The sequence below is a fragment of the Trichophyton benhamiae genome, assembly GCF_000151125.1.
Source record: "Trichophyton benhamiae CBS 112371 chromosome Unknown Abenha-F-W-21b08.fp109, whole genome shotgun sequence".
Lineage (NCBI taxonomy): Eukaryota > Fungi > Ascomycota > Eurotiomycetes > Onygenales > Arthrodermataceae > Trichophyton > Trichophyton benhamiae.
In genome coordinates, this window is record NW_003315096.1 from 308901 (window position 1) to 324637 (window position 15737).

At 48.6% G+C, this 15737-nt stretch overlaps 6 protein-coding genes across 6 annotated transcripts; 2 read left to right on the forward strand and 4 right to left on the reverse strand.

The window, feature by feature from the left end:
* Nucleotides 1-945: 945 nt before the first annotated feature.
* On the reverse strand, nucleotides 946-1604 carry ARB_01220 (uncharacterized protein; the record flags this gene model as incomplete). Its single annotated transcript, XM_003012561.1, has 2 exons — nucleotides 946-1354; nucleotides 1474-1604. The coding sequence occupies 2 exons, from the start codon at nucleotides 1602-1604 to the stop codon at nucleotides 946-948; spliced, it is 540 nt and encodes a 179-aa protein (XP_003012607.1).
* Nucleotides 1605-3477: 1873 nt separating this feature from the next.
* On the reverse strand, nucleotides 3478-3747 carry ARB_01221 (uncharacterized protein; the record flags this gene model as incomplete). Its single annotated transcript, XM_003012562.1, has 1 exon — nucleotides 3478-3747. The coding sequence occupies one exon, from the start codon at nucleotides 3745-3747 to the stop codon at nucleotides 3478-3480; it is 270 nt and encodes an 89-aa protein (XP_003012608.1).
* A 3146-nt stretch (nucleotides 3748-6893) lies between these two features.
* Nucleotides 6894-8802, reverse strand: ARB_01222 (uncharacterized protein; the record flags this gene model as incomplete). Its single annotated transcript, XM_003012563.1, has 4 exons — nucleotides 6894-7452; nucleotides 7575-7887; nucleotides 7953-8639; nucleotides 8703-8802. The coding sequence occupies 4 exons, from the start codon at nucleotides 8800-8802 to the stop codon at nucleotides 6894-6896; spliced, it is 1659 nt and encodes a 552-aa protein (XP_003012609.1).
* A 544-nt stretch (nucleotides 8803-9346) lies between these two features.
* ARB_01223 (uncharacterized protein) lies at nucleotides 9347-10850 on the forward strand (the record flags this gene model as incomplete). The annotated part of the gene is made up of 3 exons (XM_003012564.1): nucleotides 9347-10423; nucleotides 10454-10643; nucleotides 10678-10850. The coding sequence occupies 3 exons, from the start codon at nucleotides 9347-9349 to the stop codon at nucleotides 10848-10850; spliced, it is 1440 nt and encodes a 479-aa protein (XP_003012610.1).
* A 530-nt stretch (nucleotides 10851-11380) lies between these two features.
* On the reverse strand, nucleotides 11381-14768 carry ARB_01224 (uncharacterized protein; the record flags this gene model as incomplete). Its single annotated transcript, XM_003012565.1, has 4 exons — nucleotides 11381-14140; nucleotides 14254-14316; nucleotides 14406-14541; nucleotides 14611-14768. The coding sequence occupies 4 exons, from the start codon at nucleotides 14766-14768 to the stop codon at nucleotides 11381-11383; spliced, it is 3117 nt and encodes a 1038-aa protein (XP_003012611.1).
* Nucleotides 14769-14979: 211 nt separating this feature from the next.
* Nucleotides 14980-15732, forward strand: ARB_01225 (uncharacterized protein; the record flags this gene model as incomplete). Its single annotated transcript, XM_003012566.1, has 1 exon — nucleotides 14980-15732. The coding sequence occupies one exon, from the start codon at nucleotides 14980-14982 to the stop codon at nucleotides 15730-15732; it is 753 nt and encodes a 250-aa protein (XP_003012612.1).
* Between the last annotated feature and the right edge of the window lie 5 nt (nucleotides 15733-15737).

Sequence of the window (15737 nt, forward strand, 5' to 3'; positions counted from 1 at the left end):
TGGAGTATTTAGGAGGTAGTTAGTTAAAGGCTCCCCAGGCTCCCCAGGCTCCATCCATGACTTGGGCGGATGGTGGGGCAGGGAAGTTCCCTCCTAAATGCAAACAAAATCGTGACTTGGATCCTTCCATCCCAACTGCTCTCAAGGGGGTTAATACATTAATAATATGATATGCAACAAGGATGGTCGATTTCGTATGTTTCTAATTTACTATTAATTAATCATACATTATCTGGTTTTAGCTATTGAACGGTTAAATTGATTGACGGAACCACTCTTGCACGAAGCCCTAGAATGGAATGACCTGGCTGACCTCCGCATTCCACTCGACAGGTCTCGCCAGCATGCTGTACAGGCCTGTCAGTGACAGCTTAAAAGAAATGGTTACAAGGGGACCTACCGCTTTCCGGCCTCCGTTCCCCAACATCCACAGAATAGAGATGCAGGATAGCATATAATCTAATAGGGAGTTAGTTGTATACTTGTAGAGATGAACAGGAAAGCTATATACCGCCGAAATAATGCCAACTGCGAAGCCTATCTCAAACACTGGGTTAGTTATGATAAAAGTTGGAGGAGCTTCAGATGGTAGACGGCATTACCTAGCGTTGGACCGACGACCTTACAACGACACGGGTTCTGGTCGGTTCCGCATTGGAAGCACACGAGAGGGAATGGAAAGAAAAACATCGTGACGGTGCTCGCAAGCTCTCTATACAATGATAGTCTGGTGAGATGTTGTGGTGTACTGAATGGTCCAGCTTGTAGAGATCTTGATATATATCTTGCACGGCTATGACGTTGTATCTATCAAACTTGGAAGGCAAATTGAACAGCCGCGGGCCATGATTAGCTGGAACCACCAGCCTGCTTTCTACCGCTGATCAAACTTGACAAACAAATATTCTAGACTAGGTCGTTAAACAGTCTTTAATAATAGCCAGATTAGTTGTCCTGCTCAGCTTCCTCTTCCTCTCTCCTAATCCGATCCCGAACCTCCATCAGCGCCTTTCCCAGCAAATTCAACCCCCATTTCGCCCTTCTGGCCGGCGCATTCTTTGCTCCAAATCCAACCCCCCATATCCTGTCACGCGGACTGGCTTCGACGAGCTCCCTATCGCCCGTCTCCAGCAGTTGGGCCTTGAGATCAGGATTCTGCGTGAACTTGTAGTAGTTCCCTTGCACCACGATCCGGAAGCGCTCTTTCTTCCACACCCCCTCGTCGAAGTTGGGCACTTTGCGGCCAAGAGCTTTTATCTCCTTGGGACCTGGTACGGGCCCTGAGGGAGCGAGGATCTGCTGCGTTACTGGGTCGTCTGGGGCAAACAAGACGCCCTTCTGGTGCATCATGTAACTATACCATATGCCTTCTTAGACTAATGCACTCATTGACTAATATCTGTTCCATGTTGGGTATATCATGGCTTCATGGACGAGCAATTGCTGATATGAGAGACAATGAGACAAGCTTACTGTTCACAGTTCTCATACTTGAGCTCTTCGCCTCTGCCCTCTGCAGGCACGGTGAAGGGGGACTTCCACCATTGTCCTAGATACCCATGTTCCTGTTCGGGTTTCCAGAAAAAGATGGGTTCCGAAGACATCTCTGAGAGTGAAGTCGCAGATGGATGTGAGAATGTGAAGGGTATCAAGTTACTCCATTGCCGAGAGGGGAGAAGCTGGTGTTTTAAATATTCAGCTTCTCGTGTGAGTCAATGGTGGCTTTTTTTTAGTTTGAGGCTCAGCCGTGTCTGCTTAACCAGTCAGTTACCCACTGGACTAGTTAGTTATTTATATCATCGTTTCTATCACTTGCGAATGGCCAAGTCATGATTCGACTAGTGAAACGTTCTTCATAAAGATTCATTCATTGGAGCTATTGATTGAAAACTTCATATCCAGTTAAATATGACACATATTTCATCGAAAATTTTCCTAGCATCCATCCAACCCGCCTGCTCGCTAACTAGTGAACAGCCCGAGACTGAGGCTGAAATAAGCCTGGTCAATCCTTGTGGGCCTGTCAATCACTTGTTTATGCGCATCTCTGGGGAAGTTGAAGCCTGATCAGCATAATGCTCCTATGATAACAGGGGAGATGGAGAATTGTGAACTTACGCCGTGCTGGCACTTGTAGCAGCCGTTGCTCTTGCAGTAAGCGTCATTGCTGCAAGGAGCAGCAGCACAGATGAAGGTCTAGTCATACAAGTCAGTACCTCGAATTACTGCTATAAATGCGGGTGTGCAAGGAGAGATCAGCATACACCCTGTGTCAAACCCTCCTTGGGTTGGGGAGCTGCAAGGGCTGCGACAGAGGTCACGGCAAGGAACAACATCATGAGGCCCTTCATCTTGACTGGTTTTCGATATGGATATTTCGTCTGATTCTTGAGTTATGGAAGTGTTCAATGTGGCTGCTTGAGGATGCTCTGAAATTGTCAATTACCCGGCAACATCAGCCCCTTTATATATTGCTCGAACAACCCCATACACAACATAGTCTCCCATGTTGAATCTGAACAAATCCTCCATCTTCCACAAGGTCATGATAAGAACAACTCAGAACTGCATCATTGTGGGGTAGCTGAGGATTTTCAAGGAGTGATCCGACACAGAAGCGCCAATCAGTAAAGGGAGGGCTGTAGATCAAGGGATGAAGATGTGGAGTGCAATTGAGTACGCTCCTAGCTTGCAGTTGGAATCCTTATCCCCCGCAATCCTTCACTATGCTGTGTACGCGAAGAACAATTCAATTATCTTGAATATGCCCATCGAGCCAATAGAAAGGATTTGTCGGTGTTTGTTACGGAAGACTGGAGGCTGCATGTTGATCCTTCGACGCTGCAGATTCATGTGCAACTGGAAAGGAAGAGAAACAACGCTCCACCATACAATTGTCACCTGCCTCCATTTCACTCATTGTAGTCATGCTTGTACTTGGAGAAGTAGCGTAGTAAATTCATATGATGGATAAACAGTATGGAAAGCAACTTGATAGGGCTCGATTTGAGTCCACTACTGGCAAAAGAGTACATGTAGATCCCCCAGACCGAGTTGTGCATAATCCCCGAAACAAAGGCGAATAAGGCGAGAAAGTTGGCCTGCAGCAGCGAATGACCCGTAGTTCGTGGCGCATCTAGAAGCCGATCAATGCATTGTTGATATACTTAGATCGGGGTCGTCCAAAATGCTGCTAGATGACTAGACTTGAATATGGGTACATTGATTGTTCTTCATAAGTACAGAGGGAGTGAAATAAACTCATATTCACCAACCATTTACACCTGAAGATGAAAGTCGTAACGGGTCATCCACTAATGATGCCAAAGATGCAACTCGTAACTCGTTTGCCGTAGGCTGATCAAATCCTTCTCATCTCAGTATTCCCGACATTCAGGCCTTCTTCTTCCTTCCCCTGGTCTGGCCGGTACCGGAATTCTCCCACATGTTGACTAGGACACTACATGACGAATAAGATCAGTACATTGCTTTATTTTCAAAGAGAAGAAGAAGGCTCCTGTCGGGGAAATACCTTTGTGTTCTGTCCTGGTACTCCTCCGCCTGCATTTCCTTGACACCAACCTTGGCACCCTCTCTTGAAAATGCAACGTTCTTCTTCTCCATCTTCTTCTTGGTGTTATCTTTCACATCCATGGCGATGCTGTAAATCACTAGACCGACGGCGGCAAGGGCGACAACCAACAGGATCACCAGGATCACAGGGAGAAGGCGGCTGAGGGCACCCATGACGATTAGCTGACCAAGATTTGCTTCGTGTTCTATGTCTGTCGTCTTGGTTTCCAGGAAAGCGCTTCGGGCGAAGGATGGTGTGGGTGGACTCGATTCAGAGGAGATCGCACTTTCAGGTCGCTTGCGAAGAGAGCGCGGGGTATGCCCGTATTAGGAGTGATGGCTGGAGCCGAAGAAGTTGATCGACCCAGAAGAGGCCGCGCCTGGTACTCCGTAACGAACTAGAGATGATATTGAAACTGCGAAAAAAGAAGCGGCCCCGAGGTGTCAGAGGCTGGATTTATGGTTACCTCGAATAACGGTTCAGCCAGGAGCGCGCGAGGACCAGCCACAATTAGCAACAGAGGAGCAAGGGGAGCACTGGGCGCAGACTGTGGCTGTTCCGCTGTGCGCAAGACTAGTCAGCGGCTCCTTGCACAAGCTCGTGTTTTGAGAGCATCCGATTCGTTGGAAGTGGGAGCCTTCAGCTGAGGTCGACGGAGTCGTCAGACATGCTGGGGCCCTCACTTACCAAGCAGAGACAATGTTACCTTGCAACAGGCCTGCATCTGCACCTAAATATACCAGCTGCTCCTTGTTCTCAATCTCAGGCTCTTCATGCGAGCAAAGAAGCCCCAACGAGTGTGTCACGTGCACCATCGGCCTTATTAGTTAGTTCTTCGCTTAGCAGTTCTTAGGAATAACATCCATCCATCACCTTCATCAGAACGTACATTTCAAGCCCTTCAGACCAGCTATAGCCTTTTGAGTATCGGATTTTGATCGTCAATTCCCTCCTAGTTCTTAGGTACAGACCCTTTTACGAGGTTTTTCACCCTCTCCACAGTGCCAGCGTGCAATCGAATGAGACCCTCGCGCCCCTGCATATCCTCGGTCGGAGTTGATTACGTAATGCATCTCCGAGATACCTTTACTTAAAGGAGTATATTTGTCTTGTTTGTCTTGTTTGTTCTGTTTACACTTTGTGCGGCTCATGCCAAGGAATAACCCCTTAATCTTATTGACAACAAGGTTATTTTTTACCACTTCTCCCCTGAACGACGACGAATGACAGAAAATATAACGAGGATTATCTTATATTGAGCTGTCCCTAGTATCACTGCGGAATACAGAGTTGTTGACAAGATGAGTTAAGAGCTCGACACAGATACCCCATAATAACACCATTCAGCGGAAATGACAGGCTCTGTTGGGTCCTTCATCACAGATAGCAAAGTTGGAAGTTTCCTTGATACCCGAAATTGTTTGCCTGGGCGTGGTCTAGACACAAGAGCAGCCGAGGTAGTTGCGAGTGCAACGGCCCTCATGGCCCTCACAGCCGTTCTCGTTGCATTTTCCGACATTGCTACCGCAGTTGTATCCGCATGGACAGTCACGATAGGGGCCCTAATAGGAGTTTATGGTTAGTCGCAGCTTGCTCGGGGGAGTATTAATGGTATACCCACAGAGAAACAAGTGATTCTGTCGACGCTCAGCTCTCCATGGCAGTCGTTCTGGTAGCAGTTGCCGTTGAGATACCCGCAGTTGGCCTAGCTAGATTCTCCATTCGGGCGAGCGAAAGAGGTGGCCACAGAGGCAAGGCCGACGATGAGAATGGTAGTGAAACGCATGATGGCTGATAGAGCTGATAGAATTGATTATTCTTTTGGGCTGTTTTGCTCGGAGTGTGGAAGATTGAATGCTTTGGGATGTGCTTGATGATTCTGAATTCCAACGTTGAAGGAGGAGATATACCCTCTATTTATACCTTTTCTGAAGCCCTTCTGGGTATGAAGGCCATTCTCCAAATGTGAGGGCAGCTGAGCTGATTGCTCGTGATGATTGATTCCTTGAGACGAGACATTGACATGAGAGACGACTCCTCATGCAATGGTTTTCACACACTCAAGGCCAACTGTGAGGAGTTCAACCCTGCACCTTCTCCAGCGGTTCTCATCCGCCCTAATTGCAATTGCATCTACAGAAATACATCTTATACGTCGAAAACACTATTTCTCGGGGTTTGGTCTCTCGCCTTCACGCCAGCAGAGGGAGTCGGTATCTCGATTTCCTCAAAGAGAATTGGCAGCTGGTGTTTTACGCTACCATAAATAAGCATGCAGGAAGTTGTGTGACAAGAATATGTTTAGGTCGACTAGGTCTGGCAAATGACTGGTGAATTCAACATCCTCCTTACTCGAATGGAAAGGGGAAATTTAAACGATAGGACGCCTCTTGTTCCTGGAAACCAATAGGAGTCAAGCATTGGATAGCTAGTCAATGTTGACAGCGCTGATTCCCAAGACCCAGTGGCGTATGCTCAACGATTAGCTAGAACATATAATTCAACAAGGCCGATGGAACTAGTAGTTTCCCTTAGTCATATCACATGAAGCAGGTGAGTTTAGCTGCATGGCTTTCTGCCAGGGTGGATGTCACTCGGACGGATGTGCCGCAGCCCAGCTCTTCATTCGGGCGTGTCCGTTCGATAAATCGAAGTAAAACACCTGCTGAAATACCCTGCTGAATCAATAGCTGTAGACTTCTAAATCTATGAGAATATATGCATTCACCGTATTCACACCCTCAGATGGCAGTCAATACAACTGAATCTTCGGCTCTCCACCGGCTTGCCGTATGAGGCCACTGTCAGGTTAGGGTCTAGAACAAGCATATATCTGCACAATAAGACTATGGGTAGATCCCCGATCATGATCCCGTGAGGCGCCGCGAGATCGTCGCTGCAAGGCATCCTAGCCCAATGGCAGCCGAAAGCGTCGATCGAAGCTGGCCCATAACAGCATGCAGGCCCTTTTTATGGGATTAAGGTATCGATAAACTTCGTTATTTATTGCCCGAACGAGCATGGCATGCCTAAAATACGATCGAGAAGGAGGCGTCGGGAGCTGGTACATATGCACCTGACTAGCAGTGTGACTTGTGGCTACATATTATTGCTAGCTCTGCACAGACATTTTTTTAGGCTGTTCCTCGGCAATCTCTCGTGCAGTATTCATGCATGCTCCGTGCTTCTCCTTGACTCAATGAGGCGTCTCTAACCAGACTGCCATATCTAACCGAGTGACTCTCTGACTTGTCTATTTATCTCGGACTCAAGAAGAGCTGTCTCCTCTATCTATGTCTATAGTCAACTAGAGCATATATCACTCCTCATGATCTTGGAATTGCCATTGCTCTTGAACGCACCGTTCTTCTTCCGGTGTATCCGAGCCCTCCAATAATACCTGCTTTAACTCCATGCTTTTCTTCAAAGTGTCTTCGTAGGCTTCCGTCCTCACCCATCCGTCATCGCCCAAACCTCCTAGCTCTGACTTCCAGTACTCAACGAGACCATTCATTTCAAACCAAGTTGGCTCCTGCTCGTAGTACGCATCAATCTCAGACTGGGTAAAAGAGATCGGACATGGAAGTGGCTCCGATAGGTGTGCATTGAAAAGGTGCCAGTTTTCATATATCCTGATGAGAGCCCCTTTTAGGCTGAAAACGTCTCCACTCCATTGTTTCTCAGCGCGTTCAACAAGATGTTGAGATAGTAGCACACGAGGATCTTTCATCCCAGACAAGTGCTTTTTATTTAAGCCACCATTGAACGCCATGTAGATGTAAAAGAGCGTCCTGCGTCGATAAAGTTCGTCCGCTTGGGACTTTTGCTTCGGATCGAGTGAGTCATAGTTATCGGGCAGGCTGGGCTTCTCGAGTGTCCTTGGTGGCGGTTGATCCGGGCTCTGAAACATCGGAGGGTGTCCCGTGGCAAGCAGTAGGGGAAGCAAGGTCGCATGTTGCCAATCTATTATCGAGGAAATTTTATGGGTTTCTGGACATACAAATATGTTACCAGGGTTAAGATCTGAATGATAAATATATTAACCAGTGCTTTTGTTACCATATCACGTTGGAGGGTTTCCTTACCCGGGTGGCGCAAGAGAGGACAGCTTAGGTCGGTGTGAGATTCCGAGCCAAGGAGGTAAGGAGCCACTCCCATATATTGGTTGAGATGTCTAATGTGTTCATTAGGAGAATTGATGGCCTCGAAGTGGACAACATGGGGAAATTTCACAGAGCGAGATCTGCCATATCTTTTTGTCCATTCATACTCCCGTTTTCCGATAGAGATCAAGTAATCCTTTGGTGTTTTCCCTGTTATCTTCCGTATTAGTTTCCGTATTCACCGAAATACTGTGGGTGGGGGAAGAGATATTTACAAGGCCCACGAGATATTTCCAAATCAGCACGCTGGCCGTACCAGAACATATAATCAGTTGTGGGCCCAATACAAAACCTTTCATCTTTTGACATCATAACCGGATCTGTGCCACTCATGTATAAGTCAAGCCGTAAATCCGGTGGTAGATCACTTTTGTAATATATGCTCCCAAAATTACCAAAGGGAATATCAAACAGCTTCTTCTCAATGTCAACTAGGCTCGTCACAAGATAATGACGTTCGTGCTTCGATAAATCAAACCATCTGGTCTCCAGTGGGATGCCAGACGCTTTTTCCATAATGATATACTCCACGCCAACGGGGTTGTTCGAATCAGCACACCAACCAAATATACGGGGAACAGGCACACCCTTTGATCGCAGAAGGTCTGTTGTAGCAACTTCGCTTGCAATGGTGTACTTTTTCGGCACAGTAATGCTGTAGGGGATTTTGGCAACGGCTTGAAACCCATCCTCTGATGTAAGGAGGAATATCCGATTAAATCCTCCTTCAGCAAGCTTCTGGAGGGAGGTAATTTTGCCGTGTCCAACATGTTTTTCAGCAGCGTCTTTCAGGGCGCCAATGTTGAAGGAAACCTGTCGCTCTTCAAGACGGCATCGTTCATTGTATAGGAATCGGCCTGACGTGTATGTAAAGAGCTCATCGTTCTCATTTGGTCCAACCCCTTTTGTGAAGTCAGTACCATGATGTTTAAGAAAGACCAGGGGTTATGAAAACACCAACCAACCCATCGTGTGCAAGTTCCGTAGGAAGATCAAGCTGATGTTAGGTTTGAAGGGCCTTCCCATAAATTTAGAAAGTGAAAGGGTCAAAGGTCCTCTCTGCATTGTCGCCATTTTCCAGTCTGGCCGAGCCCAGGCCCATAGTTATTCTTCGAGCTTTCAAAAGCATCCAGAAGTGAGGCACAAAAGTCTCAGTTGTTATTATTGGATAACAAGCCAGGGAGCGCTCGCTGTAGCGAAAAAGGAATATTCGCTACTTTCCATTGGATTACTAATTAACCATTAATCAGGTATTTCTATTGGCTAAGAATATTTATTCTATTTGTTCCTGCCCATTCAGCTTTATCCATTGAAATTAATGTTTGTTTACGTTTGTTTACGTAAGGTGGCGGAAGCGGATCAATATTTTTAATAGGGTGATTAGGTAGGGTGAAATAAGAACTTAGTTAGTGGGCCTCAACTTTATTTTACTGCTGCTAACGAGCATCCTGTTTGCCAACTGAGTTTTTAGGGCTTATTAGTTAGGGCTCAATCCTTGCCACACAAATATTATGAGCTCCACATCAACGAACTTCTCTGTCAATTCTTCTCTTCCACGCCAATCACAATTTCCAGCAGCCGCCTGTTCTGTTCTTCTTGTGGCCGAATCATGATGCTATCTCGCTTGCTTCCTGCTTTCTTGCAAAGGCCCCTTGGTTTATCGTCTCCTGTTCGCCGTACGATACGGTCCCCCACCCCCTGTAAGTCCTTTTTAACCGCCGATGGCCTCCAACGGGCCAGCCCCCGATTCCTCGCGACGAAACTTCCCCCCGCTGTCTCCGGCGACGTGCATACCTCCCCCACCCCGCGCCTAATCGCTGAAGGCGACGTCCTATTGAGCTCCTCGCAGGTAGAAGACCTGTTTGCCGGACGATTCCCCACTGACTGTGACCACGATGTGCTCGTTTTTAAAGGTTTATCTCAGCATGATTGGCTAAGGATCGTCCAAGGTTTTAGGCGCTCCCTCAGTGGCAGGTACGTATGCAGAAAAGTAGTTACATTCTTTGAATTCCCACTAATTCTCTTCCATAGAGAAGGAAAACCTTCGGGTTATCTTGTTTATGGAGGCTTTCACACTACTTCTATACTTCGTGCTCCACCGTCAAATATCCATGATGCCTTGATTGGGAACATCGTCGACCTTGTCCGCAATACACTGAAGCAAGCAACCCGGGACGACGATAAATATCGGTTCCACTTTATGGTAAACACAAGCACTAGCTCAAGGGACAAAACTGCTTCAATGAAGATCCCTGACATTAGGATTGTGAGACGAGAGCGTTCCACCCCTCGTGGAAAGATCCCGCGGGACGAAATAATATTCGTGGCAGAAATTGGTTTCACAGAAGGCTCGGCACATCTCGAAAAATCTATTAAACAGTGGTTTAAAGTCATGCCCGAGGTTAAAGTTGCGTTTCTTGTGAAATTGGATGAACGGCCCCGGTTCAATTCCAAACGCGCCTTCAGCCATCTCCCTGACTATGTGATCAAAAATCCTTCCGTATATACCAACGCCAATACAGCAGCCTCTATTAATAATGAAGGAATGGCAGAAATACATGGAGTCAGTTTTGTGGGCAGCATAACTGCTTACCTTGAGATCTGGACGAGAGGTTCTGACGGCAATGCGGAGCTAAATGGCGAAAGAATTGTAAGTACATTCAACATGCTACAGCTTCATAGACCAGTACGTCTTGCTTACAGAAGATTATCATAGAACTTTTATGACTCATTCCAGATTCTCCGCCCACCAAGACTAGAGCTAGATATGACTGCCTTCGGTTTCTCCTCGGATCAACGACAGCATGAAAAGTTAATAATAGATTGGAAAGAATGGGAGGAGGCACTCCAGGGACAGACCGGAGAGCTAGCCTGCAAACGTTTTTTTTCTGTCCTTCATAAATTCTGTATGACGGAGACGGAAGGTTCGGAGACTAAAAGTTCACGATAACGAAAAGGATTATAGGGCTTATGGTTACGGTGTTGGCGGGTTGGTCTCTTATTTCTCTCTTGTGATACCCAGTATGGTTTCTCTTGATGTTAAACGATTCAGCAATAGTAACTATGAAATATACTTTTTTACACCAACGAAAGAGGAATACCATGATTTCTAATTCATCGGGGATACTTCATCGACCACTCCGTTCACCATAGTGCTTATATCTATCAACCAAAATATGTCCTCGTAGAACGCCGCATTTAGCTAATTATTTATATTGATAAACTTTAAGTGGTATGAATGAGCGGTTTGCAGTTAACGATAAATGTTACATTTACTTATACAGGCGACTTGTATAGAGCACAGGATGAAAGGCGACTACCTAATTTGCAGCGATGAGGTGAATGCAATCTGAATTAGAGCCATATTTTATATCTGGGACAAGTACGGCTAGCTAACTAGCAACTTAAGTAAGAAAAGCTTGACTGATTGAATTGACATTAGAACAAGACAAGCAGACAAATTTGGATATCGACAGAACACATAAACATGAACATAAGACAAGAATGGCCAACCGAGCAAAACATAGGAAATGGGGTAGCGAACGATTTGAAGTGGGTTAATTACGAATGCCGGAGGGAGAGAGACATTATATTCATATCTGCCGAGTCAACCGGTGAAAAAGAGTGGTTGGGTAGGGGAGACCTAGACAAACTTCTCCTTGAGCCTATACAAGAAGCCGCTGATACGGTTCTTCTTCTTCCTCTCCATATCATCAGCGGCAGCTTCGGCATCTTCCTGGGCTGAAGTGCCTGCGTCTGCACCTGCTGTGACGGTGGCAGTGGTTCGAGGCTCAATTGGCTTTTGTTCTTGGGCCTTCTGTTCTGGAGCGCCTGAGGTAGCGGGGACTTCAGTTGTAGCAGGGCCGGTGGTGACTTCCGGGGCTTCCGGGGTCTCCTTGGGCGCCTCGGGGACTTGGGAGGCGGTAGTTCCTTTGGTGACGGGTCCGTCGTTCCCAGAGCTTTCACAGACAGCACCTCCGGCTGGGACCTCTGGTGTATGAGATTTGGGTGAGACGTCTCCGGTGTCAGCTCCGGTTCCTGGCTGGAGAGAATCTTGCTTCGAAGTTGGTTCGGTGGTAGAGGTGGTGGCAGTAGCGGGTGCTGGAGCAGCTGGAGCAGTGGAGGTGGTGGTTGTGGTGGTAGAAGTTGGTGCTGGAGCAGTGGAAGTGGCGGCGGCTGAGGTGGTGGGAGCGGGCTGACCGCCGCCCGTGGCCGGCGAGACTTCCTTAAGAAGTTCCTTTTCGAGGTCTTTCTTCTCCTGGACCATCTCAGGAAGGCAAGCGGCCTCTGGGTCAACGTGAGCCTTGCTCATAGACTCCTTGACACGCTCAGGAACCTGCTTGGCGGGGACTTCAGGGTCATACTGCTGGCCACCGACAGCAGGAGCAGTCTTGGAAGAGCCAGCTGGCTTTTCCAGGGGCACACTACCAGCTAGGCCGGCGGTGGTGGACTGGGGAGCGGCAGAGGAGATGGAAGGGTTTTCGTTAGGGCCGACAGACTTGGACTTGGGCTCATCAACAGGGAGGGCCGAGAAAGTGTTCTTCTTGTCGTGCTGCTTAGCTGCCATAGCAGCCATGGCAGGGTCACTAGCCTCCTTGTTATAGCTTTCCTTATCGGTAGTAACTTTGGAGCCAATGGTGTTGCAGGTGACGTCGCCTGACTTTGATAGCTGTTCACCTGGAGAAGTCTTGACGGGGTTTCCAACGGTTCCGGTGGCAGGTAAGGGGCTAACGGAGTATTGTTGCTGGTCTTCGCTGGTGGTAGTCTGCTTCTTGTTATTCCCTCCGGTCTTCTTGTTGTTGCCTCCTGCTGCCGCGGCGGCCATCACAGCCATGGCCGGGTCACTAGCATCCTTGTCATAGCCCTTCTTGTCGGTAGTGACGTTTGAGCCAATGGTGTTGCAGCTGATGGTGCTTTGTTCAGGCAGCTTCTCACCCGGAGCAACCTTGACAGGGTTTCCAACGGTTCCGGTAGCAGGCAAGGGGCTAACAGAGAATTGTTGCTGGCCATTACCGTTCTCGCCCTGTTTCTTCTTCCCGTTTCCTCCAGTTGCAGCGGCAGCAGCCGCCATGGCTGGATCACTGGCTCCTCTATCGTAGCTCTGCTTGTCGGTAGTGACATTGCTGCTTTGACCCTTGGGTGTGCCATTTTTGGCCGAACATGACTGCTTCTCGCCCGAGGAGACCATGGTGGGGTTTCCAATGGTTCCGGTAGCAGGCATAGGGCTCACAGAGTATTTTTGCTGCTCATCTTTGCCAGAGAATTTCTGTTGCTCATCTCTGCCGGAGAATCTCTGCTGCTCATCTTTGCCAGAGAATTTCTGTTGCTCATCTCTACCGGAGAATCTCTGCTGGTCATCTCTGCCAGAGTATTTTTGCTGGTCATCTTTGCCGGAGAGTTTCTGTTGTTCATCTCTGCCAGAGGATCTCTGCTGGTCGTCTCTGCCGGAGGATTTCTGTTGCTCATCTCTACCGGAGAATCTCTGCTGGTCGTCTCTGCCAGAGGATCTCTGCTGCTCATCTCTGCCAGAGTATTTTTGCTGCTCATCTCTGCCAGAGGATCTCTGCTGGTCACCCTTACCAGAGACCTTCTGCTGGCTGTCTTTACCGCAGTCACCCTGCTTCTTATTCTTATCACTTGCTCCTGTTGCAGCAGCAGCAGCAGCCATGGCCGCCATAGCTGGATCACTAGCCCCCCTTTCGTAGCTTTCCTTATCGAGGGTTACATTGCTGCCTATGCCCGAGGAGGAGACGTTCTTGGCCGAATCAGGCACCTTCTCACCCGGAGCAAGCTTGACAGGGTTTCCAAGGGTGCCAGTGGCCGGTAGGGGGTTAACACTGTAGCCTTCATCCTTGATGGGACTCTCTGGGTAAGTTCCCGGTGGCTTCTCAAAGGGCACTTGTCCGGCTAGCTGGGCAGTAGAGGAGCATGGAGCCGCGGAGGAGATGGTAGCCTGGTGAACATTAGGCTCCTTGGGGACAGTACCAGCCAGTGCTGCAGTGGTCGACTGGGGTGTGACTCCCGATATTGTTGTTGTTGTGGGAGCCGACCGGTTGTTGTTGTTGTTATTGTTATTGTTGTTGTTGTTATTCTTTTTGTTATTGTTGCCGTTTGCCATGTTTGTGGAAGAAGTTGGCGAGATGTGCCTTGGAAGTAAAACGCTATTGATGTTGTTGTGTTCGTCTGTCTCTTCTTGCAGTGCAGCAGGGTCAGTACGCCAGTGTCCGTCAACGATGAACTTGCAGAGCAGAACGTCAGTATAATGTTGTTGTTTATATGAAGCAGTGAGAGGAAGAAAAGAGTGAAAAGGACGGTGGGATGTGAAGAAGTTCGTATGATCGAGCTGGTGGGGGTTTTTATGTTTTATGTTGTGATTAAAGGGAGGGAAAATGGCCGTCCGGCGCTAGTTTTGGGTGGTCGTGGTTATGACGTAGGGGCGAAAAGGCGACCTTTCAGGTACATCCGCCCGCCCGCCAAAACATCAGGCAGCACAGGTACCGGGAGGTATCTGCTAACCCAGCCACCGAGAAGAGGGACCAGGAGGGACCAGAGAGGGGACCAAAACGAGGAAAAAAGAAGCTAAAGGAAGAGAGTGGAAGAGGCAGAGACGAGCGATAGGGGAGAGCGTAATACTTAGGAGAGGGGGGGAGCTAAGGATGGCCACGCACCTTGTAGAGGATCCTCTCGTCGGTCTCAGGGAGGAGGACTTCCTTTTCAAAGCCGGCGTCCGTCCTCTCGAGCCTGATGCTCCTCGCCCAGCCGTCGAAGCTGCCGGTGACGATGACTTCCTGCGCCTGTCGGGGCCTGAGCAGTCAGCAGAAGAAGCTATTTAGCTAGTTGCTTTTCTTTTCAGAGGGTAATTGATGGGTTGACATGACAGTGAGAGCTATCAGGTTGAACAGGAGGGGGAGCCAGAATCGATAGATCGAAGATGCCCAAAGGGCCAAACCAACGATGGATAATAATAATAATGGGACGAATGTTTTCTTCTTCTTCCCTTTGGGCTGCCCTTCTTTGCTTCTTTCTGGCATCTCTCATTTCCCATAGTCTGGTAGAAACCATGGTACCTTGAGAGCGAGGTGGAGGTTGCGTTCCGGACTTACCATCTGAAGGTGTAGTATCCCATTCTTCTGGTCGGATCGGATATCAATTGGCACGTCGCAGTTGTAGCTAAGCGAGCAGGACTCCGCAGGGAAAAGGAAAAAAAAAAAAAAAAGCGTCAGACAGGAGGACGACGCTGAGATGATGGGAAGCAGACTGGAAGCTGGAGGTGAGGCAGAGCAAAGGAAGAATCAAGAAAAGATGGCTGGTGAAGAAGAAGCAAGCAAGCACGCAAGCAAGCGCTATCGGACGCTGTTTATTGGATGGAAGTCGGCGGCGGGCAGCAACTCGCAGCAGAGACAGACGCAGAAGGACGCAGAGGACGCAGAGGACGCTGCAGGTAGAGCTACAAAGAGAGAAGCTGTCGGTTATAGTCAATTAGTAACTCATCCTGTAACTACTCCGTACAGCAGACAGCTGCAATACGAGGGCCAGCAACAGCAACAGCAAGCAACAGCCAACAACAAGAAGACCGAGCTTCGTCCACCAAAGCTGCCTCTCGTCTTCGTCCCATGGAACCTGAAGGACTCACGTGTGGCGATACCTGCAGCGCCCGTAGCGGTACCTCAGCCTCTGCGGCAGCCCCTGCGGGCGGCGGAGTATCGCTACCGGCACGAAAGTCACTGGCGAAGCTCGAGGCCGGGTAGCTTTCCTGGTGACGTTCTAGAAGAAGAAGAGAAGCGGCAGAGAAGCGAGCGAGGGCGACCGTGGTTTCTTGTCTCTTGTCGCTCTGTTTTGCGTTCGCTCGGGCTCGTCTCGACGTCATCGCGGCCTCTTCGCCTACATCTATCTACCTACCTGGCCTCAGACCCTCCATCTTCAGCCTCTGCTGCCTCTTGCGTCTCGTCTTCGTCTCTGCCGTCTTGCTTGCTCGCTGCGAAACAGATAACTTAAAAGAC